The following is a 25178-nucleotide window of genomic DNA, read 5'->3' on the forward strand; positions in this document are numbered from 1 at the left end:
AGGCAAAACCTGAGAGGGAACCCCTAGACCCCTGTCACCTGGTTGTAACCATATTGAGTAGACCTGATAATGCATTGTATGTTACATGGGATAATGTGGTGCATCTTCCAGTTGTCCATGAGTACATGGAAAGCACATGGTACAGATATAAATGTAAAGATTTAGGGCTAAGTCTTTTGAGGAAAGAAATATCTAATATTTTGGACACATGTACAATATATCCTGTTTTTATGAAAAATTTCTTCATTTGAGCTGTTTGTTTTTTGATCCTCAGCTTGTGTATCCCCATGATGTGCGACTTACGGAAAAGGAGGTAAGATATTAAAACTGGAATTGTTATTCACTTTATAGTACCGTTAAAGTCCCTTGTCGTTTGCCAGGTAACACTGCAACCATGATAGGTTTGCTTTATAGAATTTGCATAAAATACACAACTGCAGCTAAGCTTTTTTGAAGTCTGAAAGCTGTAAAACATAGATAAGGTTTCTTGGAAAATGAAGAGATAATTTGCGCCAAATACAGTTGTCCCTTTCTCAGGCAACATCCCAACTTAGCATTCTCTGACACATCCTTCAAACACCAGAGATAATTTTCACTGTTGTTGGGGTAGAAACCTGAAGTCAGTGCGAAAGAAAATCGGGCATAACAGATGGCTAATCCACTTCTATCAGTTCTCCTTCTTCACTGAAAATGAACTGCTCTTTTTCTCTACAAGTCCAGTTGTCTCTTGAGCTCATTTGTACAAGCTGCTTCAGTGGACTGTCCCGATAAATTAGTGTCAGCTTGGTTCAATGATAGAGCTTTTGCTTCTGAGCCATAATATTGTGGGTTCAAAGATGCTGCAGGATCTGAACACTTAATCAAGGCTGGTAATTGATTGCAGTATTGAGCAAGTATTGAAATGTTGGTGCAGTCTTTTGGATGAGACTGTAACCAAGGTCTCCTCTACGTGTTCCAGTGGATGAGAAAGGTCCCATTGTATTTTTTGGAAGAAGATTAGGAAGTTTCCCTGTTCACTCTCAACCAACACCACCAGAACAGAAAAACTGATCATTCATTTCAGTGCTGTTTATGGGACCTTTTTGCCTGCAAAATAGCAGCAATTACATTTCTACACTAATTCATTGGTTGTGCAGCACTTGGGATATTATGACATGAAAGTATGCTATTAAAACATTTTCTCGACCCTGTAATCTTTTGGGGTCAAAGTTCCTCTTGATGTCCCTTTTTAATGTTTATAGAAATGTAGAAGTCTACAACACTGAAGGAGGCCACATCATGTCCATGTCACCTCTTTGCTAGAGTAATCAAAGACAAAGAACAGTACAGCACAGGAATAGGCCATTCGGCCCTCCAAGCTTGCGCCGATCTTGATGCCGATCCAAACTAATCCAATTGCCTTGCTGTTTTCAGATAGACCAGTATCTTTCTTTGCTTCAAATATTTATTCAAAGCTTCCCTTAAAAGCTGCAGTAATCTCTGCAACTACTTCCTATAGCAAAGCATTCCATGCTGCAACAAACATGTAAAGAAATTTCTCCTAACCTCTGTCTTCAATTTCTCACTGTCTCTCTAACCTGTGGAAATCACATTTGCTTATTGACTCTTTCAAAACCCTTCATAATTTTAAAATCTCTATTTAAATCCCCTTTTAGCCTCCTCTGCTTTGATGGGAATATACCTTGTATCTCAACTTTTTAGAGTAAAGTGTAGCCCAGAAAAGGGATCAGACAGGAAAGAAATGCCAAGCATACTGAGGCAAGTTTGGAGCCCAGGTCCATAAGTGCATGGAGCATGCCAAATAAGTTTGGTAAACTGCAGGCACAAATTTTCTCATGGTGTTATGATATAGTGACAAAAACAGAAACCTAGTTCAAACAAGGGAGAGAATGGGAATTTAATATTCCTGGCTGCAATGTAGTCAGAGGGGATAGGGCAGAAAAAAGGAGGGAGTGGGCAGTATTGATCCCTTTCCAAGACTGTATGGTTTATGTGCTAGAGGATTCAAAGACAGAATGTATTTAATAAGGGTTAAGGAGCAGCATAGGGGGTGTTATGCTGCAGTGTGTATAGCACAGACTACCAAATAGTGGGAAGGAGATGGAGGAGCAAATCTGCAATAAATTTCAGAAAGATATAAAAACAATGGAGTAATGATAATGAGGGATTTCAATTATTCTAATATAGACTGAGAAGAAAAAAACTGTGTGAAGGGCAAGGAGGGTAGGAATTACCGAAATGTGTACAAGAGCACAAAGAAATTAGAATTGAAATGAAACAAAAAGGAGGCTTGTGATAAATGTCAGGTTCATAATATAGTGGAGAATCAAGCAGAATACACAGTGCAGAGGAGAACTGAAGAAGGCATGTTTGAGGTCCTAAATGAGTACTTCGCATCAGTCTTCACCAGAGAAGAGGAGACAGCCAATGTCACAGTAAAGAAGGAGGTATTAAAGGTATTTGATAGAATAAAATCGATAAAGAGGGTTTCCTTCCAAGGTTGGCAGTTCTCAAAATAGAAAAGTCACCTGGTGCGATCCTAGGTTGTTGATGGAAGCAAGGGTGAAAATTGAAGAAGATTATTGAGTAAGCATTTTTCCTCATATTCCCTCCACCTCCACTGACCCTCCTGCTAGTGGAAGCAGTTTCTCTATCTAAAACCCTCATAAGTTTGAATACGTCTATTAAATCTCCCCTTAACCTTCGTTGTTCGAATGAGAGCGTCTGCAGCACTGAGGATACTTCCATTCAGACTGTGTTATTTTACCAAAATGCATCACCTCAAACCAACATTGAATTCCATCTTCTGCTTTTTAGACAATACCCCCATCTTATCACTATCTCTTTCGAGCTTTCTTTGGTCTTCTAAAGAATTAACAATACTTCCTATTTGGTATCGTCTGCAAATTTCATCCAAATTCCCTCTAGGCCACTATCCAAATTGATATATATAGGGAACAGAAGTAGGTTCAGAACTGAACTTTGTGGGAGATCACTATCCACTTTCAACCACTCTTTTTTTAAAAAAAAAAACTGCTCTTAATGCCTGCTGGCTTCTCTCTTCCAGCCAATTTTAATCCAGTTTGCTATCCTCCCTAATTCCATAGCCCTTAATCATCTCTAGTAATTTCCAACGTGGTACATTGTCAGACAGCTTGTTAACATTCAGTCTTGGATGAGCAGCAATTTCCTCCACTTAAATATTGGAAAGATAGAAACCATCAACTTTCGCCCCACCACAAACTCCATACTTTTTTCCATGATTTCATTTCCCTCTCTGCAGCAAGCTGCTTCCAGTTTCAATGTCTGATTTTGATCCCAAGCTTTATTCTGGCCCCATATTCTCTCCATCATAAAAACAACCTACTTCCACCACCATAATTTTGCCTGCCTCTACTCCTACCATAACCTATTTAATAGTGAAGCTGTCATTCCTGCCTCAGCCAACTCCAGACCTGACTGTTCCAGAAAGGGTAGTTGAAACCAGGACACTGAACTCATTCAATAAACAGTTAAATGTTGTATTGAGAAGATGGCAGGGTTGGAATTGAAAGGGGCAAAATCCCTTCTTAACATATAGTGAATTAACATAAGAGTGTGGGAGAAAAAGGGCCAAATTTCACTTGAACAATCATAAAAGGAGCTAGAGGGTATCCCATTTTCAATTACTGAAGACACTTTGGTGACTGCTTTTAATTGATGTCAATGCAGCTTTCTCACAATTGGGATCAGTGATTCTTCTGATGTTCTCAGCACTCAATATTGGAACAGAGTAATGTGAAGTGATGCATTTTGGTAGGATGAATAAAGATATTCAATATGAATGAAAGGGAGTGCAGAAATAGAGAGATCTGGCTTCTACGTACTCTAATCTCTAAAGATGCTAGGACAAGTTTAGAAGGCTGTTTTTATTTTTTTTAAAAAGCATTGGGAATAGAGTACAAAAACAAGGAAGTTCTGCTAAATCATTAGAACATTCTGGTTAGGCCCCAGCTGGAGTACTGTGCCAATTCTGTGCAAAACACTCTAGGAAAGCTGTTGAGGCCTTAGAGAGGGAACAGAGGAGATTTACTAGAATAGTACATGGTATGAGGGACCTCAGTTAAATGGAGAGACTAGAAAAATGGGGTTAACCAGAAAAGGGTAAGTGAAGAGTTTTGATAGGGTAAATAGTGAAGGGTTTTAACAGAAGGGTCAGTAGGAACAGATTTAAAATAATCAGCAAAAGAACCAGAGGTGTGATGAAATTTTCTTTTTACATAGTCAGCTGTAATGATCTGGAATGCACTGCCTAAAAGGGTGATGGAAGCAGATTCAATAATAACTTTCAGAAGGGAATTGGATAAATGCTTGAAGGAGAAAAAAATTGCAGGGCTGTAGGGAAAGAAGAGGAACGGGACTAATCGGAACTCCCTTCCTAACAGCATTGTGGGTATACCTACCCTTCATGGACTGTAGCAGTTCAAGAAGGCAGCTATCACTACCTTTTCAAGGGTAATTAGGGATGGGCAATAAATGCTGGCCTAAAGACCGATGCCTACATCCCACGAGCGAATACAAAAAATAAATAGCTCTTTCAAAGAGCAGGCATGATGGATCAAATAACCTCCTCCTGTCCTGTAGCATTCTGTGATTCAATGATTCTGTATGTTTAACGTATTCACAAAATAAATGAATGAGAAAATGAGCTGTGAGGAGGACAGAAAGAGGCTGCAAAGAGATGTAGGCTAAGTGAGTGGGCAACAAGGTGGCAGATAGAGTATAATGACGGGAAGTGTGAGGTTAATCACTTTGATGGTAAGAATAGAAAAGCAGAATATTTTTTAAAAGACGTGAAACTTCTAAATGTTGATGTTCAAAGGGACTTGGGTTATTCGTACAAAGAATACAGGAAGTTAGCATGCAGGTACAGCAAGCAATTAGGAAAGCAAATGGCATGTTCACTGATATTACAAAGGGACTAGAGTGCAAGCAAGTCTTTCTACAGTTGTTCAGGGCTTTGCTGAGACAATAACAGGAGTATTGTGTGCAGTTTTGGTCTCCATATTTAGGGAAGGATACACTTGCATTGAAAATGGTACATCAAAGGTTCACTAGATTAGTTCCTGGGATGAGGGGGTTGCCTTGTGATGGGAGGCTGAGTAAATTGAGTCCATATTCTGTGGAATTTAGAAGAATGAGAGAATTGAAACATACAAGATTCTGAAGGGTCATGATAGGGTAGATACTGAGGTTGTTTCCCCTAACTTGGGGACACAGCCTCAGGATAAGGGGCCAATCTGAGATGAGGAGAAATCTCTTCATTCAAAGGGTTGTGAATCTTTGGAATTCTCTACCCCAGAGGGTTGTGGATGCTGTATTGTTGAATTTATTTAAAGCTGAGTTAGACAGATTTTTGGTCTCTCAGGGAATTGAGGTATATTGGGAGCAGGTGGGAAAGTGGAGTTGAAGCCGAGGATCAGCCATAATCGTATTGAATGGAGGAGCAGGCTTGAGGGGCCATATGGTCTACTCCTGCTTCTGTTTCTTATGTTCTTAAAAAAAAAATACACACCTGAAAGGATTCATTCATCAATTATTTTAGAACTATTTTTTCTAAAGAAATTATGAAATTGGGACACAAAAGGTAGGAGACAGTGCTGTGCATCAAGTGGTAGAATACAAGGCAATTCCTGCAAGTGAGTGTCTACTCAGGGATTCAGTCCAGTAGGGACAGGCATTTCCTCATTGGGAAAAGCAAGTGGAGTCTCCTACTGCAAGCTTTTTAAATAAATAAAAAAAGATTGGCAGAGACCTTGCAGGAAGTCACCCGTTTGTTGCTTCGGCTGGATAGTGGCTTATAGAGCCATAGGAAAGTAAAATAATATATAAGTAGCCTTATTGAAAAAGATGGATACATCTCTGAATAATTTCTGCCCCTCTTAACTAAATACGGAGTTAGTTTATGAATTCATTTGTTGGGGGAATATGGAACGGTAAAGGAATTGAAAGTGAAGTTCTTATGTTTTTCAGGATACACTTAACATTTCATTCACTTCCAACATTTAGGAAGTCATTCTAATATTCTGTTGTGCGTAGTTAGCTTAAACATCAAGGTGACTTTCTAATCTGTTAAAACAAAGACATTTATTGGTTTTGAAGATCTCAAAGTTTAAAACTTGCCTCATCCCAGTCAATCTCAGTAACTACAGGTTTGTTTTTTCCTTTCTGCTTTTGTTTTTCTTTATTTTCAGAAAACCAGCATCTGCTACCTGTCCTTTCCAGATTCCTACTCGGGTAAGAAATCTGCTCAAATGAGGCATATTTTTTACCTATTGACTTTTGTGGTGAGCTGTACTCATGCAGATCATTCTATTCCATCCGTCAACGTATTTAATTCTAGTCTTTTTCTGCTGTTTATTACTATTCTCTTTTCAGAGACCCTTGCAGTAAGGATTAGTTTGGGAAGAAATCAGGAGGCTAGATAAATCAGCACAAGGAGGGCTTAAAACCAGCAAAGGCAAGAATAGCCTCTTCATGGGCTAAACTTTTTTTTTGTTTCTAGGTTTTCAGCATTCAACACCAACTGCTCATCCATTTAAATCTAGAAAATTGCCAATTTGTTCTTTGAACATTGATGATGTTGGCGAGGCTGATTTAATTGCTCATCTCTAGTTGCATTCAGAAGGTGCTGGTGGGCCACCTTCTTGAACTGTTATGTTGCTTGTGGTGATGGTGCTTCCATAATCATATTGGGTCAGGAATTCCAGGATATTTCTTCTGTTAATACTCTGATTACTGTGGACTATGACATTGTAAAGTGCGTTATTCTCAGGTCTACTCTTTAACACCTGGAGTGTACAGGCTGAAATTCTTAAAAACTAAGAAAGGACCCTGATTTCTGGCAAAAACTGCAATTTACTGGCCCAGAATCATTCTGGTTCTCTTCCATGGTCTTGTCCACACCTGGATGGCACTGAAGAGGGAATATGCAGTGTTTGTCAATATGCTGAAGGCCTTCTATTACTGTGGGCACTGCAGGGCATACACTGGTTAATACAGACAGATAATTTTTGGCTTTAGCTTCTCTTAGTTTGATTGAAACTCATGTTCCGATTACTATATTAGCAGTGCCTCCTCACATGAGAGGCTGCTTGTAGAGTTGTTTTTCTGGTTAGTGATGCTGGGATAACCCAGTGCCACTGTTATTGGTCTAATCAAAATAGGCATGTCCAGTCTTTGGGAACATGAGACAGCAGTTGATGTCAGTAACTGAATGAGAGAAATAAGGAAATGGCAGATGAAAGTTAATGAGGGAGCAAGAGTGAATGAGAGATAGGGAGAGGATATAATTAAGACTGATGAACTAGGTTTCAAAATGAGTTGTTGTTACAATGAGACTATTAGTGTACTATTATAATGTATATTTAAAAAGTACTGACATTTGTTCATGTGCATTATTTTTCCTGGCTTTTGAACTCTGAAAGATTGGCCACCCTTAACTGCTGTGTTATGATTAGGTCCCTGACAAATTCTATCCATTGATCTCCATAAGAAAGAAGAAACTACTTCAACTTATTTAGCACCTCACTTGTTCTGGGATGTTCCAATGCCTTCCATTGTCAATAAATTACTTTTGAAGTGCACACTGTTGTTATGTAAGCAAATAGGGCAGCTAATTTACATACAGAACATAAGAAATAGGAGCAGGAGTAGACCATTCAGCCCCTCGAACCTGCTCTGCCATTCAATAAGATAATGGCGGATCTGATTGTGGCTTTAACTCCACTTTCCTGCCAGCCCCCCATAACCTCTGCCTCCCTTGTTAATCAAAAATCTATCTAACTCAGCCTTGAATATATTCAATGACCCAGCCTCTATTGATTGCTGGGGAAGAGAATTCCAAACACTAACAACCCTCAGAGAAGAAATTCCTCCTCATCTGTCTTAAATGGGAGACCCCTTAATTTGAACTGCCCCCTAGTTCTAGAGTCTCCCAGTATCTTGGCATCCTCTCAGCATCTACCCTGTCTGGACCCCTCAGAATCTTATACGTTTCAATAAGATCATCTGTCATTCATCTAAACTCCAATGAGTACAGGCCCAACTGCTCAACCTTTTCTCATAAGATAAACCCCTCATCTCAGGAATCAGCCTGGTGAACCTTCTCTGAACTGCTTCCAATGCAAGTATGTCCCTCCTTAAATAAGGTGACCAAAACTGTACACAGTACTCTAGGTGCAGTGTCACCAATGCCCGATACAGTTGTGGTAAGACTTCCATACTTTTATACTCCATCCCCCTTTCTGAATTGCTTGCTGTACCTGTATGCTGACTTTTTGTGATTTATGTACAAGGACACCCAGGTCCTTCTGTACCGCAGCATTCTGTAGTCTTTCTCCACTTAAATAATATTTTGCTTTTCTGTTCTTCCTGCCAAAGTGGACAACCTCACATTTTCCCACATTATACTCCAGCTGCCAAATTTTTGCCCACTCATTTGCCACTCACAGTGGCGCAGTGGTTAGCACCGCAGCCTCACAGCTCCAGGGACCCGGGTTCGATTCTGGGTACTGCCTGTGTGGAGTTTGCAAGTTCTCCCTGTGTCTGCGTGGGTTTTCTCCGGGTGCTCCGGTTTCCTCCCACAAGCCAAAAGACTTGCAGGTTGGTAGGTAAATTGGCCATTATAAATTGCCCCTAGTATAGGTAGGTGGTAGGAAAATATAGGGACAGGTGGGAATGTGGTAGGAATATGGGATTAGTGTAGGATTAGTATAAATGGGTGGTTGATGGTCGGCACAGACTCGGTGGGCTGAAGGGCCTGTTTCAGTGCTGTATCTCTAAACTAAAAACTAAACTAAACTATATCCCTTTGCAGACTTTTTGTATTCTACTCAACTAGCTTTCCTACCTATCTTGGTATTGTTAGCAAATTTGGCCTCAATACAGTCAGTTCCTTCATCCAAGTCATTAATATAGATTGTAAATAGTTGGGGCCACAATACTAATCCCTGTGGCACTCGACTAGTTACAGTTTGCCATCCTGAAAATTACCCATTTATCCGACTGTTTCCTAGCAGCTAGCCAGTCCTCTATCCATGCTAATATATATGCCTCAACACATGATTTTTTTATGTGGCACCTTATTGAATGCCTTTTGAAAATCCAAATACACTACATCTACTGGTTCCCTTTATTCACCATGCTTCTTACATGTTCAACGCACTCAAATAAATTTGCCAAATACGAGTTCCCTTTCACAAAACCATGTTGACTTTGCCTGATTATGTTGTGATTTTCTAGATGTCCTACAGCTACCTCTTTAGTAATGGATTCTAGCATTTTCCCAATGACAGACATTAGGCTAACTAGCCTATAGTTTCCTGTTTTCTGTCTCTCTCCTTTCTTGAACAGAGGTGTTACATTTGCAGCTTCCCAAACTGCTTGGACCATTTACAGCAAAATGACAAACAGCAAGTGGGTTAAATTACCAGATAATCAATTCTTGCTGGTGTTGATTGAATGTTGGCTAGGACACAGGGAGAACTCCCTACTATTCAAAAAGTACCATTGGGATCTTTTACATCCACTCAAACAGGACTCTGGACTAATGTTCTTTCTGCAAGGCTGCGCCATTGACAGTCCAGCATTCCCTCATTCCTGTAGTGAAGAGTCAGCCTGGATGTGCTCATCTGCTCAAGTACTGGGGTCAGGCCTGAACTCTCAATCTTTTGATGCAAAGATGAGTTTGCTTCCACTGAGCCAAAATGACACTAATGTTGAGGGTTCCCTTTCAGCCTTCACCTGGTCTAGTCGTAACAGAAATTAATTTTAAACACGCCGTGTCTTTAGCTCCCCCTTGGTGAATCTTTGTTCACCGCTTTCCAATCATAAGGCGAAGAAACCAGCACAGGTTGTCTTAGGTTTAAAGAAGAAAAGTTGAAATTTTATTAAACTTAAACTCTCATTCGGTAAATGCCTACGGATACACGCTATCCTTGTCACCCACTACCCTTGCTTAAACCTTGTTGGCTGTAAGAGACTTTTGTCTCTTGGGGTTCATGTGTCTTCAGTGGATTCAGAGGCTTGTGAGAAAGAGATGGGAGCAGACAGGAGAGATCTTCTCAGTCCAGGAGCAAACAGTCTTTGAGTGCAAACTGTTTGTACAATTCAGAAAAACCCAGGTTGCCAAGCAGGTTAGTCATGTGACTAACTGATTTGACCACGTCTTGGATTGTATCACCTTAGCAGTCTCTGGAATGCTCCTCTTAGACACAATACCTGGTGATCAAGGTCCATTGTGGGTTGCATGTTTCTGGGAATGGTCCTTTGTCCTTCCAGACACCGTCTGTTAATATGCACATGTCTTTTCCAGCCACGGCTGATTTGTTTAACAAGGCCTTTCTTCACTCCAGTAACAGTTTAAATTCAATGTTCATGTCAAAATTAATGTGCCTCATTCTTGGCAGGTGGGAGCCTATCATGACACTAAGCACCAATTTGTTCAAAATCCAGTCGTCCATCTCTTATCCCACACAAAGTGCTGCTCACCCACTACCCTTAAAGTGGCCCCCTGTTCCCTAATACATTATGTTTAAAATCCTTGTTCTTGTTTTCAGATCCCTCTTTGGTTTGGTCTCACACTATCTATGCAACCTCGTTAAGCCTATTCTCTCCTGCACCCTTCAGTCCTCAGACATTGTCCTTTTGTGTACCCCATCTCATCACTTGACCCTGTAATTGGTAGCAAAATCTAAAGACACCTTGGCTCTTCTCTGTGAAATTCATTTGGTCACTCTCCTAATTTCTGCTTCTATGTTTCAATGTTTATTTCCCAATGTATTTCAATTTTTGAAGCAGTTTGGGATGTTTTTTATCTTCTAGGCAAGATATGAATGCAAGCTGCTTTTGTTATTGTTGTAGGTTGCCTTGGAGACACACAATTCAGCTTTCGAATCCGACAGACAGTGGCGCACAAGCTATCCATGAATGGCGATGAAGAGAAATACAATCGAGATGCTCCAGTTGTTCTTCAGGTTTGTTTTAGAGTCAGCTAGACACAAATTTAATGCTTGATTCATCTCTTTATCAACAACTAAACAGCAAAAAACCTCCTATCAGCCAGTTAATGTTAAAGCATGTACTGGCACACAAGTGCCAGGCAATGACCATCTCAAACAAGAGAGAATCTGGCCATCTCCCCTTGATGTTCAATGGCATTACCATCGTTGAATCCCTCACTATCACTATCACATTGATCTGAATGGACTAGCTACATAAATATTGTGGCCACTAGAGCAGGTCAGAGGCTGGGAATTCTGTGGCAAGTAACTCACCTCCTGTATCCCCAATGCCTGTCCATCATCTACAAGGCACAAGTCAGGAGTGTGATGGAATACTCTCCACTTGCCTGGATGGGTGAAGCTCCAACAATACTCAAGAAGCTCGACACCATCCAGGACGAAGCAGCCCGCTTGACTGGCAATCCATCCACCACCTTCAACGTTCACTCCCTACACCACCGACGCACAGTGGCAGCAGTGTGTACCATCTACAAGATGCACTGCAGCAACTCACCAAGGCACCTCCGACAGCACCTTCCAAACCTGTGACCTCTACCACCTTGAAGGCCAAGGGCAGCAGGTGCATGGGAACACCATTACCTGCAAGTTCCCATCCAAGCCACACATCATCCTGACTTGGAACTATATTGCCGTTCCTTCACTGTTGCTGGGTCAAAATCCTGGAACTCTCTTAACAGCACTGTTGGTGTATCTACACCACGAAGATTACAGCGGTTCAAGAAGGCAGCCCACCACCACCTTCTCAAGTGCAGTTAGGGATGGACAATAAATGCTGGCCTAGTCAGTGACGCCCACACCCTGTGAATGAATTAAAAAGAAAAAAAGTTCAGAATGATCTTGCACTATACTTATCAGTTCTCGTCCAAAACGTTTGTCCATAATGCAGTACATGAAACCCGGACCCTTAAATTATTCCTCCCAATTTGAAGGCTACTTTGAGGCTATTCCTTGTTACACTTACTTGTTTTGCATAATTGTTATCTATTGTACCCTTTGCCTGTCTTTCTCCTTATCCCCTCACTTTCCCCTTGGAATATAAATGTAAGTTTGTTTTCTTTATGCTTCATCCAGTTCTAATTTGCCTGTCCTTTTAGTGCATTCTTTCAATTTTTTTTCATGAAAATTTATCCACATTTCTTCTTAATTTCTTCATGGCTTCACTCCTTCCTTTTTAAGTATTCTGTAACCTCCTCCAACACTGCAACTATGTCCATTGCTCTGTCTCTGACCCCTACTCCCTTTGTCCCACCATTGGTGGCCGTACCTTCAGCCACCTTCCCTAATACTCTGCCTTGCTCTCCTTTTAAGACCCTCCTCTGACCAAACTTTTAATTATTTCTTGCTATCTCCTATGGCTTCGTGTTGATTTTTTTGATTACACCTCTGTGAAGTATTTGGGATGTTTTTTCTACATAAAAGATGCTATATAAATGGAAGTTGTTTGTGGTGGGGCGTTCCATGCCATTGCAGCCCTCTGATTAAAATGGCATTCTCTGAAAGTTCTCCTAAACTCTCTCTTTGATATTTTGGTGATGATCATAAATTTATGTTCTAATTTATAGACTCACTGACCAATGGAAAAAGGTTTTCCTTAGTACCTTATCAAAACATTTCATAATTTTAAACACCTACAACACCAAAGAAGGTCATGCAGCCCATTGAGTCTGTGCTGTCCCTTTGCTTGAATAATCCAAAATGTACCCCACTGCCTGATGCTTTCTCCACAGCATTGTAAAATCCTCTGCTTCAAATAATTCTCCAACTTTTCCTGAAAAACTGCAATGGTCTTTGCCTCATCCTCTCCCTGTTGCAAAGCATTCCGTGCTCCAACCACCTGCTGTTTAAAGACATTTCTCCCAACCCCTCTCCTCACACTTTTGGTAACTATTGTAAATTAATCATCTTCATCACTGAGTCCCCAACTATCATTAATTGTCCTTACCCTTTCACAGTTATTTGAGTTTTTTTATGTGTGTATAAAATCTTTTACTATTTCCCTTTTTCTATTATCTGTCTTTCTATATCTGGATTTTTTTTTTGTTTTCTTAATTGTGGATTTGTTATTGCCTCCATTTTAAAAGTCGTTTTAATTTTAGTTTCTTTCCTCCTCCAAGGAGCTCTGCCTTTTTCTGCATCACCTTACTTCATGTGGAAATGTGTGTCGTGTGAACCCTAATCATCTCCTGTAGGAATGTGTCTTATGTGAACCCCCGTCTTTTTCTGTGGGAATGTTACTCATTATTTGCAAATTTTTCTTTACAACTGATCTGTTACTTTTTTAAATTTTTAATTTCCTTGAATTTGGCTCCTTTCCAGTTGGACCTTTATTATTGTTCTTATTTTCAATTTTTATATTCAACCTCATTATGCTCTGATTGCTGTTTCCTAGATAGTCTCCAACCCTTAGGTGTGCACTGAGCTGGGAGAATTTACCAAATGGAGTGGCTTTCTAAACATGGTGACAACGGGAATTTGGTGAGAGTTGGAATTCAGTGCAGGGTGATCGGTGCTAAGTGGCTTAAACTTGGAGCTAGGTGCTGCAAGAGATTTGACTGCAGAAAAGGGAAAAGGAAAGAATAGAAAGGCAGTAATCACAGAATTATTACAGCACAGAAGGAGGCTATTTGGCCTGTTGTGTCTGTGCTAGTTCTCTGAAAAAGCAATGCACCGCGTGCCAGTCCCTAGCCTTCTCCCCGTAGCCCTGCACATTCTTCCTTTTCAGATAACAATCCAGCATTTGGAGCTGGTTCTGGGGAATGAAGTAGGGCAAGTGGAATGTGTTACAGTAAGAAATCATCCAACTAACAGTGACTATAACATAATTTGCTTTAGAATAATTATGGAAAGAGACCAGAAAATATGAAGCGAAAAATGCTCAACTGGGGAAGAGCTAATTTCAGTGATTTAACATGGGACCTAACCCAGCTAGATTGTAAAAGGTGATTCCAGGGTAAAGCAGTAATGGAACAATGCAAGCCATTGAGGGAAGGGATAGTTCAGGTACAAACTAGGCATATTCCTTTGAAGGGAAAAGGTAGAACATCTAAAGCTAATGTGCCCTAGATGACAAAGGAAATAAAACTTAAAATAAAACAGAAAGAGCAGGCTTGTGACAAGTGTCAGGAGCAAGATTCAGCTAATAACCAGGAAGATTATGGAAAGTACAGGAAGGAATGGAAAAAGATTTAATAAGGGAGGCAAAGAGAGGTTATGAGAAAAGATTAGCAGACAACATTAATTTGAACCTAAAATATTTTATAAACATATAAAATGTAAGTGGTTAGCTAGGGGAAAAGTTGGACCTATTAAGGACCCAAAGGAAAATCTTCATGTAGAGGCAGAGGACATGGCAAAGTATTAAATGAGTACTTTGCATCTGTCTTCAGAAAGGAAGCAAATGATGTGAAGGTTCCACTAAAAGAGGAGAGGAAAGTTATGGACTGGATATTAATAGATGGAGAAGAGGTACTAAAAAGATTAGCATAACTGAAAGTTGGTAAGTCACCTGGTCTGGATGGAGTGTGTCCTAGGTTGTTGAAAGAAGCAAATGCAGTTGGGCTGAATGGCGTTCTTCTGTGTTGTGAGATTTTTTGATTCTGTTATATGTTTTGTATGTTAATACATTTAAATTATTTTTTCAGCGGGATCAAGCACATTATTATGGATTTGTCTATTTCCGACAAGTCAAGGATAGTACAGTTAAACGAGGATATTTTCAAAAGGTAATCTATCTTGCTTATAACATGAAACTGACTTGTTTGTATATAGATCAGAGTCAACAATTTAACTAAAACATTAAATTTGAAAAGTTAGCCTCCCTCACTTTCCTAATGGAGGATTGAGGGAAGAAAGTTCTGTAATGTATTGGACTGCCTCATTGAATTGGGGAGAAACCTTGTGCTCAGATCAACAGCCTGCCTCACTGAACAACTGCAGGAAACTTTTTAAAATGTATTTATTATGGCATAGCAACGCCTAGAAGAGTGCAAATATTCAGTTTTGATAAGTGTTCCTTACACAGGAATGTACAATTGTCCTATATTAGATTCTGCACAGTTTAGCCAGGATTTTCTAATTGATAAGGCACAATTTTTGGGCAGAAAGTGTGCATTACCAATTGAAAAGCATTGCAGAGATTTTCTGTGACAGCCACAAGCAGTGCCATGCCTATAGGGGAGTTTGGCTGTAGTTTGCAAGAAACAGAATTTTCTTGTGGTGTTCCTTGTAAATTGAAGCTTTTGTACATCATGTGCATTTCCGGTGGGGGATTTGATGAACACAGAAGCGGGTGTTTTTTGAAAGCTGTCTTTATATTGAGCCTAATTATGTTTTAATCACTGTTTACCTAGGTATTTCCCAATCTACTTTCTTCACTTCATTTCTCAGAACGATTTGCAGCACTGCTAATTTAGAAAGCATTCCTGGATGCATTAGAGAAATCCAATCTTTTTATATAATATCTGCCCATTTACCTCCTCTCTCCTCACTATCCCAGGCCCCAAACACTCCTTTCAGGTGAAGCAGCGATTTACTTGTACTTCTTTCAATGTAGTATACTGTATTCGCTGCTCACAGTGTGGTCTCCTCTACATTGGGGAGACCAAGCGCAGACTGGGTGACCGCTTTGCGGAACATCTCCGCTCAGTCCGCAAGCAGGACCCTGAGCTTCCGGTTGCTTGCCATTTCAACACTCCCCCCTGCTCTCATGCTCACATCTCTGTCCTGGGATTGCTGCAGTGTTCCAGTGAACATCAACGCAAGCTCGAGGAACAGCATCTCATCTACCGATTAGGCACACTACAGCCTGCCGGACTGAACATTGAGTTCAATAATTTCAGAGCATGACAGCCCCCCATTTTACTTTCATTTTTAGTTATTTTTTCTTCCTTTTTTTTACATTCTTTTTTACATTTTTTACAATCTTTTTTTTGCATTTATTTCATTTCATTTTAGTTTGTTCAGTTTGCTTACCCACTGTTTTTTTTTCAGGTTTGCACTTGCTGCTGTTCAATATTCAATGTATTAACACCTAATCTGTACTAATGCTTTGTCTTTCAACACACCATTAACATATTGTTTGCCTTTGCTCCGTGACCTTTTGGTCAGCTATGTGGCCTGGTCCAATCTCGACCTCCCTTGTTATCTCTTGCCCCACCCCCACCTCACCTACTTATATAACCTGTGACTTTTCTAATATTTGTCAGTTCCGAAGAAGGGTCACTGACCCGAAACGTTAACTCTGCTTCTCTTTTCACAGATGCTGCCAGACCTGCTGAGTGGTTCCAGCATTTCTTGTTTTTATTTCAGATTTCCAGCATCCGCAGTATTTTGCTTTTATCCAATCTTTTTATGTTCCATAAATTTTGCTCCAGACTTTTTTTAGATAATTAAAAATCCCCTCTCCATTATTAGGGCACTGTTGTTACTGCATTTTTTTCTAATTTGTCTGCATATCTCTTCCTGTATCCCATTTCCTCCTATTCACTGATGATGATAAACTTGCATTTTATATGGCGCTTTTCACGTAAAAAAGTATCTCCAGGCACTTCAAAGAGGTTAATCTGATGCAAATGGGTACCAAGTCAAAGAAGGCAATATTAGGAGGGAGTGATCAAAGGTTTGGTTCAAGAGGTAGGTATTGAGGAAAGTTTCAAAAGAGGAGGAAGAGGTGGAAGGGTCTAGAGAGAAAATTCCAGATCATGTGGCCGAGGTGGCTGAAGGCAAAACCGTCAATGGTGGGTTGATGAAAATCAAGTAAGGGCTGTCCCATGGAACTGGGTGAAGGAGGAGGATTGTGAGCTCGATCAGCTCAGTGGCTGCAGAGGTGGTGAAGAGGTTGAGAATGGAAATGGAGCACTGTCACAGAGGTTGTTCGTTGTTGCTTTGATTTCCATAAGGGCAGAAACATTGGAGTGATTCATACATGGAGTTGTAGGAAAGATTGGCATGGATTTGGGATGTGAAAACATGTTAAATAATCTAGGAGAAGAAAGGGATGTTTGAGAGACAGGACAGAGGGATCAAGGATGAGTTTGTTGAGAGGAAAGCTGTTGTATGTTTTGAAAGGAATGGGGTTGAGGGACCTGGACAAGGTGAGCTTAGAGAGGATATGTGGGAGGGAAACTGGAGAAGTATACAGGATCAGGGTTAGGCAGAAGGAAGCCTGAGGGAGGTTTGACTTGGTGGGTAAGGAGAATGGATAAACAGCTGAGGCTGCTGAATGTATAGTTTTGATATTGGTGACAAAGAAGTCATGAGCTCGTCATGCATGTTGGAGGTGAGGGTGGAGTGGGGCAAGGGAGAAGAGTTTAAGGAAATGATCGGGACTGAAGGAGAGAAGACTGGCATTACCATTCTTCTCTACAATAATTCTGGAGTAATGAGTGGTTTTAGCAGAGAAGAATGTGGCCCAGTAGAGCTTGATGTGGTCCAGGCAGATCTGATGTTCGATGGCGAAACCATTATTTGCCAGATATGATCAAGTCTGTGCATCTTAGACATGGAGTGAAAATAAAACCTTTTTTGGGAGAACGTAAAAGTTTTATTGGGGATGTGGACATCACACTCCCAAGGGTAACAATCCCTTCTTATTCCTTGATTCCAACCAAATTGATGCAGCGTTTTCACCATTTCCTATGTTATTTTGCTGATCTAGTACTGTGACGATCATCTAGTTCATGGTTTGTATGAATATTTTAGAGGTCATTTTTAGTTTTGGGGAAATAAAATGTGTAGTTATAAGATAATAGAAATTCCAGAATTTACAAAGGTGCAGGATCACCCAAGAGATTTTATTTCATAGATCCTTCCACGTATACTCAGAGACAGATTTAGAGAGGTGAGAGCCATAAAACAGCAGGTGGGCTTGTTTAGTTAGGGAACTGTAGTCAGAAAATCTGAAAGGAATTGTCCTGTCATTGTTAGTAATATCGATTATTCATGTGGGTATGTGAAATAAAAGACATGATTTGGAGTGGAGGTAATTAACTTAAATTGCTATCTGGACATCCCATTTGCTATGGAGATAGATGATACAGGGATCATCTGTTGGTCAGATGTTTTTATTTGTGTGTTTTGCTCACTGAGAGTCTGTTGGTTTTGAAAGCAGCTGGACTCGGGAGCAGGAAGGCCATCGGGAACTAAGGGTGTCTCTGATTTGAGTAAGGCCCAGGCTCAGGCTAGGAAATCCAGATTCGTGAGGTGTTGAAAGTGAACTGGAGAGTTGCCTAGCCGAATGCTAGAGGGAGAATCCCAAAGAAATCTCATGCCTCGGAAGACAGCTGAGAAACTAAGGAAAATCGAAGTGAATTTCTAAGATCTGTGGTACGCTTTGGATTGGTCCCAGGAGAAGTGAACAAATTGCCAAGATCCTGTACAAAGTATAAGGGAACTCCTGGGGTGGAAGTAGTCAAACAGGGGTGTTCTGTTGAGATTTAGAGTTTAAAGTATATGTCTTGATGTTCTGTTAAGACTCTAAGTTTAAAATGTAAGTGATTTCAAATTGTAGTGTTAAGTTAGGAGTGTTTTGCTTTGTTTAACTCTTGTACAGTGAATTTTTTGTTTAAAATGTGAAATCTTGTGGCATAATTCTTTCAGTAATAACTGAGAGTTCAAATTTCCTTTTTAAATTGTTACTGGTTTCTAATGGTATCGTAACAGTGCTATAATAGAATCATTTTTTTTTCCTGCTCTATCCCTCTCAAATATTTTGTGACCAGGAATGTTTAGTTTCCAGTCCAAACTAACCTAAGCCATTGCTTAATTGATTTTGTTTTCTCATTCTCCCGAAGCAATTTGTGCCTCCAAATCACCAATCAGAATATACTTTGTGTATTTACATACATACTACTTAAATCGTCCTTCGTTTAGCAATCATGATGGTTTTCTTCCTTCTCCTTTTAATCTGTTCTTTGTTATTCTTCTGTTTTTCTCCTTTGTCTTGCCTTGAATGTTTTGCCTTCCTTTTTGCTTTCTTGTTTTGTTTTTTCACCTCTGCTTGTCATGTTAGTTCAAACATTCCTTCATAGCACTAGTTACTCCCCCAGCAAGGTCATGTTTAGTTTAGAGATACAGCACTGAAACAGGCCCTTCGGCCCACCAAGTCTGTGCCGACCATCAACCACCCATTTTATACTAATCCTGCACTAATCCCATATTCTTACCACATCCCCACCTGTCCCTATATTTTCCTACCACCTACCTATACCAGGGGTAATTTCTAATGGCCAATTAACCTATCAACCTGCAAGTCTTTGGCATGTGGGAGGAAACCGGAGCACCCGGAGGAAACCCACGCAGACACAGGGAGAACTTGCAAACTCCACACAGGCAGTACCCAGAATTGAACCCGGGTCGCTGGAGCTGTGAGGCTGCAGTGCTAACCACTGCGCCACTGTGCCACCCATCTGTTCAGATGAAGTCTGCCCATTCTGTACAGGTCACCTGTGCCCTAGAACTGGTCTCAGTGCCCCAGAAATTTGATTCTTTCCCCCCCTACATAATCTCTCCAGTTACACACATACTCCTTTATCTTACCGTTCCTATACTGATGTATGAATGTATGACACCAGCAGTAAATCTGAGATTACGACCCCGAGATTCCTCACTTCCACCTATCATCTAATTCCGAAAAGTCCCTTTGCGGGTCCTGAATTATGTTCCTTCCTAGGTCATTTTCTATTGTAAACCATAACTTGTGGCTGTTTCCCCTCTCTATCCAAATCCTTTGCTCCCACTCTATTATATTCCTTATATGGTACTTGGGATCCAGTGTACCATTTAGAACTCCCAAAATCATCTGTCAGTGCCCTATTTATCAAGTCCCCTATTTCTACTGCATTGCTGCCTTTCACTCTTGCCCCGGCAGGCACTTAGCCCACAGTGCCATGGTATTTCTAATGATCATCTTCCCCTTCTGAGATGTTGCCGTCACTACAGGATTCCCATTTGTCAATTGAACACATTTTGGATTTACACTGCCTCCCGTCATCTCTTTCCCACGTTGGGAGGAAGTTCAAATTGTAATGTAACTCTCCCAAGTAGATATACAGTGATCAAATGACAGCTTATTAAATATTGCATTAATAACATCGGTAAATTTTCAACAGAAAAAATTGTCATTTTCTTTGGCAACTTATCAAGGAGTAGGTAACTTCCAATTGAATGGAATGAGTGGGAATATCTTGTTAGCCAGTTATGGGCTGAAAGTTACTACAGTACTTTTGCAATTAAAAATGACAAAATATTGTAGGCCCAAAGAAATATTGGGATACATGCAGCTTAGAAAGTCATAGAGTCGTACAGCATAGAAACAGGCCCTTCGGCCCTCCGCGTCCATGCTGACCATAATGCATATCTCTACTAATCCCACCTGCCTGCATTAATTCCATATCCCTCTATGCCTTGCTCATTCAAGTACCTGTCCAGATGCCTCTTAAATGTTGCTATTGTTCCTGCCTCCACCACCTCCTCTGGCAGCTCATTCCAGCTACCCACTATTTTTGTGTGAAAAATTTACCCCTTTGATCCCCTTTAAACCTCCTCCCTTTCACCTTAAATCTATGCCCTCCAGTTTTAGTCACTCCTACCATGGGAAAGAGACTCTGGCTATCTACCCTATCTATGCCTCTCATAATTTTATATACCTCTATCATGTCCCCTCTCAGCCTCCTTCGCTCCAGGGAAAACAGATCCAGCTTATCCCATCTCTCTTTTGAATTCAGGCCCTCCAACCAGGCAACATCCTTGTGAATCTTTTCTGTACCCTCTCTAGCTTAATCACATCTTTCCTGTAGTGCGGCGACCAGAACTGTACACACTACTCCAAATGCGGCCTAACCAACGTTATGTACAACTGTAACATGACGTCCCGACTCTTGTACTCAGTGCCTCGGCCATTGAAGGCAAGCATGCCATACGCCTTCTTCACCACCCTGTCTACCTGTGTTGCCACTTTCAGGGAACTATGTACTTGCACCCCAAGGTGTCTCTGCTCAACAACACTCCCCAGGGCCCTGCCATTCACTGCCTTGGTTTAACTTCCCAAAATGCATCACTTCGCACTTGTCTGCGTTAAATTCCATTTGCCAATCCCTTGCCCACTTTCCCAGTTGATCTATATCCTGTTGTAACAGACAGCCTTCTTCACTGTCCGCTATACCGCCAATTTTGGTGTCATCTGCAAACTTACTAATCATGCCCCCAACATTCTCATCCAAGTCATTAATATATATGACAAACAACAGAGGGCCCAGCACCGATCCCTGCGGCACACCACTGGTCACCAGCCTCCAATCTGAAAAACAACCCTCCACTACCACCCTCTGCCTCCTATCACCAAGCCAATTTTGTATCCAATTGGCTAGCTCACCCTGGATCCCATGTGTTCGAACCTTCCAGACCAGCCTCCCATGCGGGACCTTGTCAAAGGCCTTGCTAAAGTCCATGTAGACAATGTCCATCGCTCTGCCCTCGTCAATCCTCTTGGTCACCTCCTCAAAAAATACTCAATCAAATTCGTGAGACATGATTTCCCAAGCACAAAGTCATGCTGACTATCCCTAATCAGACCTAGCCTTTCCAAATGCATATAAATCCTGTCTCTCAGAATCCCTTCCAATAACTTTCCCACCACTGATGTAAGGCTCACCGGCCTGTAGTTCCCCGGTTTATCCCTGTTGCACTTCTTAAATAAAGGCTATCCTCCAGTCTTCCAGTACCTCACCTGTGGCTAACAATGATGCAAAAATCTCTGCCAGGGCCCCAGCAATCTCCTCCCTTGCTTCCCATAGCATCCTAGGATACACCCGGTCAGGCCCTAGAGATTTGTCCACCTTAATGCGCTTCAAAACCTCCAACACCTCCTCCGTTGTAATGTTGTTATGCTCCGGGATATCGCTGTTCCCTCCCTTGAACTCACTAGCTTCCATGACCTTCTCCACGGTAAATACAGATGAGAAGTATTCATTTAAGACCTCACCCATTTCCCGTGGCTCCACACATAGATTACCACACTGATCCTTAAGGGGACCTGCTCTCTCCCTAGATACCCTTTTACTCTTAATATACTTTTAGAATCTTTTGGGATTCTCCTTTATCTTATCTGCCAGGGAAATCTCATGGCCCCTTTTCACCCTCTTAATTTCCTTCTTAAGTGTACTCCTACATCCCTTATACTCCTCGAGGGACTCGCTTGATCCCAGCTGCCTATACCTGACATATGCCTCCTTCTTTGTCCTGACCAGACTCTCAATATCCCTCGTCAACCAAGGTTCCCTAAATTTGCCAGCCTTGCCCTTCAATCTAACAGGAACATGCCGGCCCTGAACTCTTCCTATCTCACTTTTAAAAGCCTCCCACTTGCCAGACATCCCTTTACCTGTAAACAGCCTCTCCCAATCAACTTTTGAGAGTTCCTGTCTGATGCCATCGAAATTAGCCTTCCCCCAATTTAGGACTTCAACTTGAGGACCTTTCCTATCCTTTTCCATAACTATCTTGAAGCTAATAGAGTTATGGTCACTGGTCCCAAAGTGCTCCCCCACTGACACATCAACCACCTGCCCAGCCTCATTTCCTAAGAGGAGGTTGGGTGTAGCCCCTTCTCTGGTAGGGCCATCCACATACTGTTTAAGAAAACTACCCTGGGCACGCTTAACAAATTCATCCCCATCTGATCCCTTAGTCCCAGTCAATATTAGGGAAGTTAAAATCACCTACTATTACAACCCTATAATTCCTACACCTATCTGTGATTTCCTTACATATATGCTCCTCCAATTCCCTCTGACTATTGGGGGGCCTATAGTATAATCGGCCTGGATAATGTCCAAGTCTTGCTGCATTTCTACATGGACTGCTTCAGTATCTGATGATTGGTGCTGAACATTGTGCAATCATCGGCAAACATCCCTACTTCTGACCTTCTGATTGGGGGGCCTATAATATAATCCCATCAAAGTGATCACCCCTTTCTTATTTCTAAGTTCTACCCATATGGCCTCGCTGGACGTTCCCCCCCGGGATATCCTCTCTAAGTACTGCCGTGATGTCCTCCCTAATCGATAGTGCAACTCCCCCTCCTCTCTTACCTCCACCTCTGTCACGCCAGAAGCATCGGTACCCCGGAACATCGAGCTGCCAGTCCTGTCCATTCCTCAACCACGTTTCCGTAATAACTATAATATCACAATCCCATGTAGCGATCCATGCTCTGAGTTCATCTGCCTTACCTGTAAGGCTTCTTGCATTAAAGTAAATGCAGTTTAGCCTACCAGACCTTCCACGCTTCCTGTCCTGCCCCTGCCCAGCCTGCCTACTGGACTTGCTTGCTTTAACCTCTACATTTGCCTCAACTATCTCATCGGAGAGATTACTACTTTGGGTCCCACCCCCCTGCCAGACTAGTTTAAACCCTCCCGAGGAGTACTAGCAAACCTCCCCGCAAGAATATTGGTCCCCTTCCAGTTCAGATGCAACCCGTCCCTCTTATACAGGTCACCTCTGCACCAGAAGAGATCCCAATAGTCCAAGTAGCTGAAGCCCTCCTACCTACACCAACTCTTCAGCCATGCATTAATTTGCCTTATCCTCCTATTCCTACCCTCACTAGCACGTGGCACAGGGTGTAATCCTGAGATCACAACCCCAGAGGTCCTGCTTTTTAACCTTCTGCCTAACTCCCTATATTCACTTTGCAGGACCTCATCTCTCTTCCTGCCTATGTCGTTAGTACCAATATGGACCACGACCTCTGGCTGCTCACCCTCCCCTTTCAGAATGCCCTGTGCCCGCTCAGAGACATCCTTGACCCTAGCACCAGGGAGGCAACACACCATCCTGGATTCTCGCTCGTGGCCACAGAAACGCCTATCTGTGCCCCTGACTATAGAGTCCCCTATCACTACTGCTCGCCTACACTTTGACCTTCCCTGCTGTACAACAGAGCCAGTTGTGGTGCCATTGACCTGGCTGCTGCTGCTGCTTTCCCCTGAGAGGCCATCCCCATCCAACAGTATCGAAAACAGCATACTTGTTATTGAGGGGAATAGCCTCGGGACTCCTGCACTACCTGTCCGCTCCTCCTGGCAGTCACCCATCTATCTGGCTGAACCTGCGGTGTGACCACCTCGCTGAAACTCCTATCTATGATACTTTCTGACTCCTGTATGCTCCTCAGTGAGTCCAACTGCCACTCCAACCGATCCATACGATCTGAAAGGAGTTGCAGCTGTACACGCTTCCTACAAACATAGTCGTCAGGGACATTTGACTTCTCCCTGATCTCCCACATTTCACAGGAGGAGCATACTAGCCCACTGACTGCCATTTCCACCTCTCGCGTTACTTCTGGCTTACAAGAAAGAAAGACAGAAATGAGGAATAAAAAAAAAACTAAGCCTTACCTGGTCAATACTCATCCTCCTCACCAAAGCCCGCACTTTGACCTTACCAGCAGCACTGCGACCTTGCAACCCCCCCCCCCCCCCCCAAAGATGTCCTCCTGCAGAATAGTCTCCTGTCGTTCCAAAGATTACCCCCAAAGCATTCTGCTGCACTGACATCTGTTTTCTTGGAGTCTTGGCTGTATGCAATGGCAGTTTGCGAGAGAGATTGAAATAAATGCAAGATTTACAGCCACAGCCAAGTTCAAATTCAATTTTCTTTTTAAATGAAATTCTAAATAAATGTTGTTGTTGATTTTATGAATTTGTTCTCAGGAGATGGATGGTGCTGGTAAGGTCATATTTATTGCCTGTCCGTAGTTACTTATGGAAGGTGATGGTGGGCTACTATCTTAAACCAGTGCAGTACTTGTGATGGCCTTGGGTAGTAAATTCCAGGGTTCTGACCCAGCACGACATGATGATGTGTGAACTGGAGCGGAATTTAAGGTGGGTGAGTTCCCATGATGTTGCTGCTCTTGTTTTCTGGCTGCTAAAATCACGGAGCTGAGAGGTACTTTCATGAATGCGCTCGTTCCACTCCAGGTTCATTTTTCTGATTACTAGGTGGAACCCATTCAGTGACAGTTAGCCTTACCCAAAATACAACAATACCACTCACATCAGAGACGCATCGTACAAAGGTCAATGCTATTATAGATAATAGGGGCAT

General features: G+C 41.7%; 1 protein-coding gene across 4 annotated transcripts in view; it reads left to right on the plus strand.

The window, feature by feature from the left end:
- The window catches only part of dennd6b (DENN/MADD domain containing 6B), a 131080-nt gene that overhangs the window by 12894 nt on the left and 93008 nt on the right, over positions 1–25178 (plus strand). For 3 of the 4 annotated variants that reach the window (XM_068059294.1, XM_068059295.1, XM_068059297.1), the window contains exons 2-5: positions 275–313; positions 6234–6276; positions 10903–11015; positions 14705–14785. In XM_068059294.1, the coding sequence (XP_067915395.1) occupies positions 275–313; positions 6234–6276; positions 10903–11015; positions 14705–14785 (276 nt within the window). The remainder of the gene's footprint in view (positions 1–274; positions 314–6233; positions 6277–10902; positions 11016–14704; positions 14786–25178) is intronic. The other variant, XM_068059296.1, reaches the window with a different exon arrangement.

Source organism: Heterodontus francisci, chromosome 27, assembly GCF_036365525.1.
Source record: "Heterodontus francisci isolate sHetFra1 chromosome 27, sHetFra1.hap1, whole genome shotgun sequence".
Lineage (NCBI taxonomy): Eukaryota > Metazoa > Chordata > Chondrichthyes > Heterodontiformes > Heterodontidae > Heterodontus > Heterodontus francisci.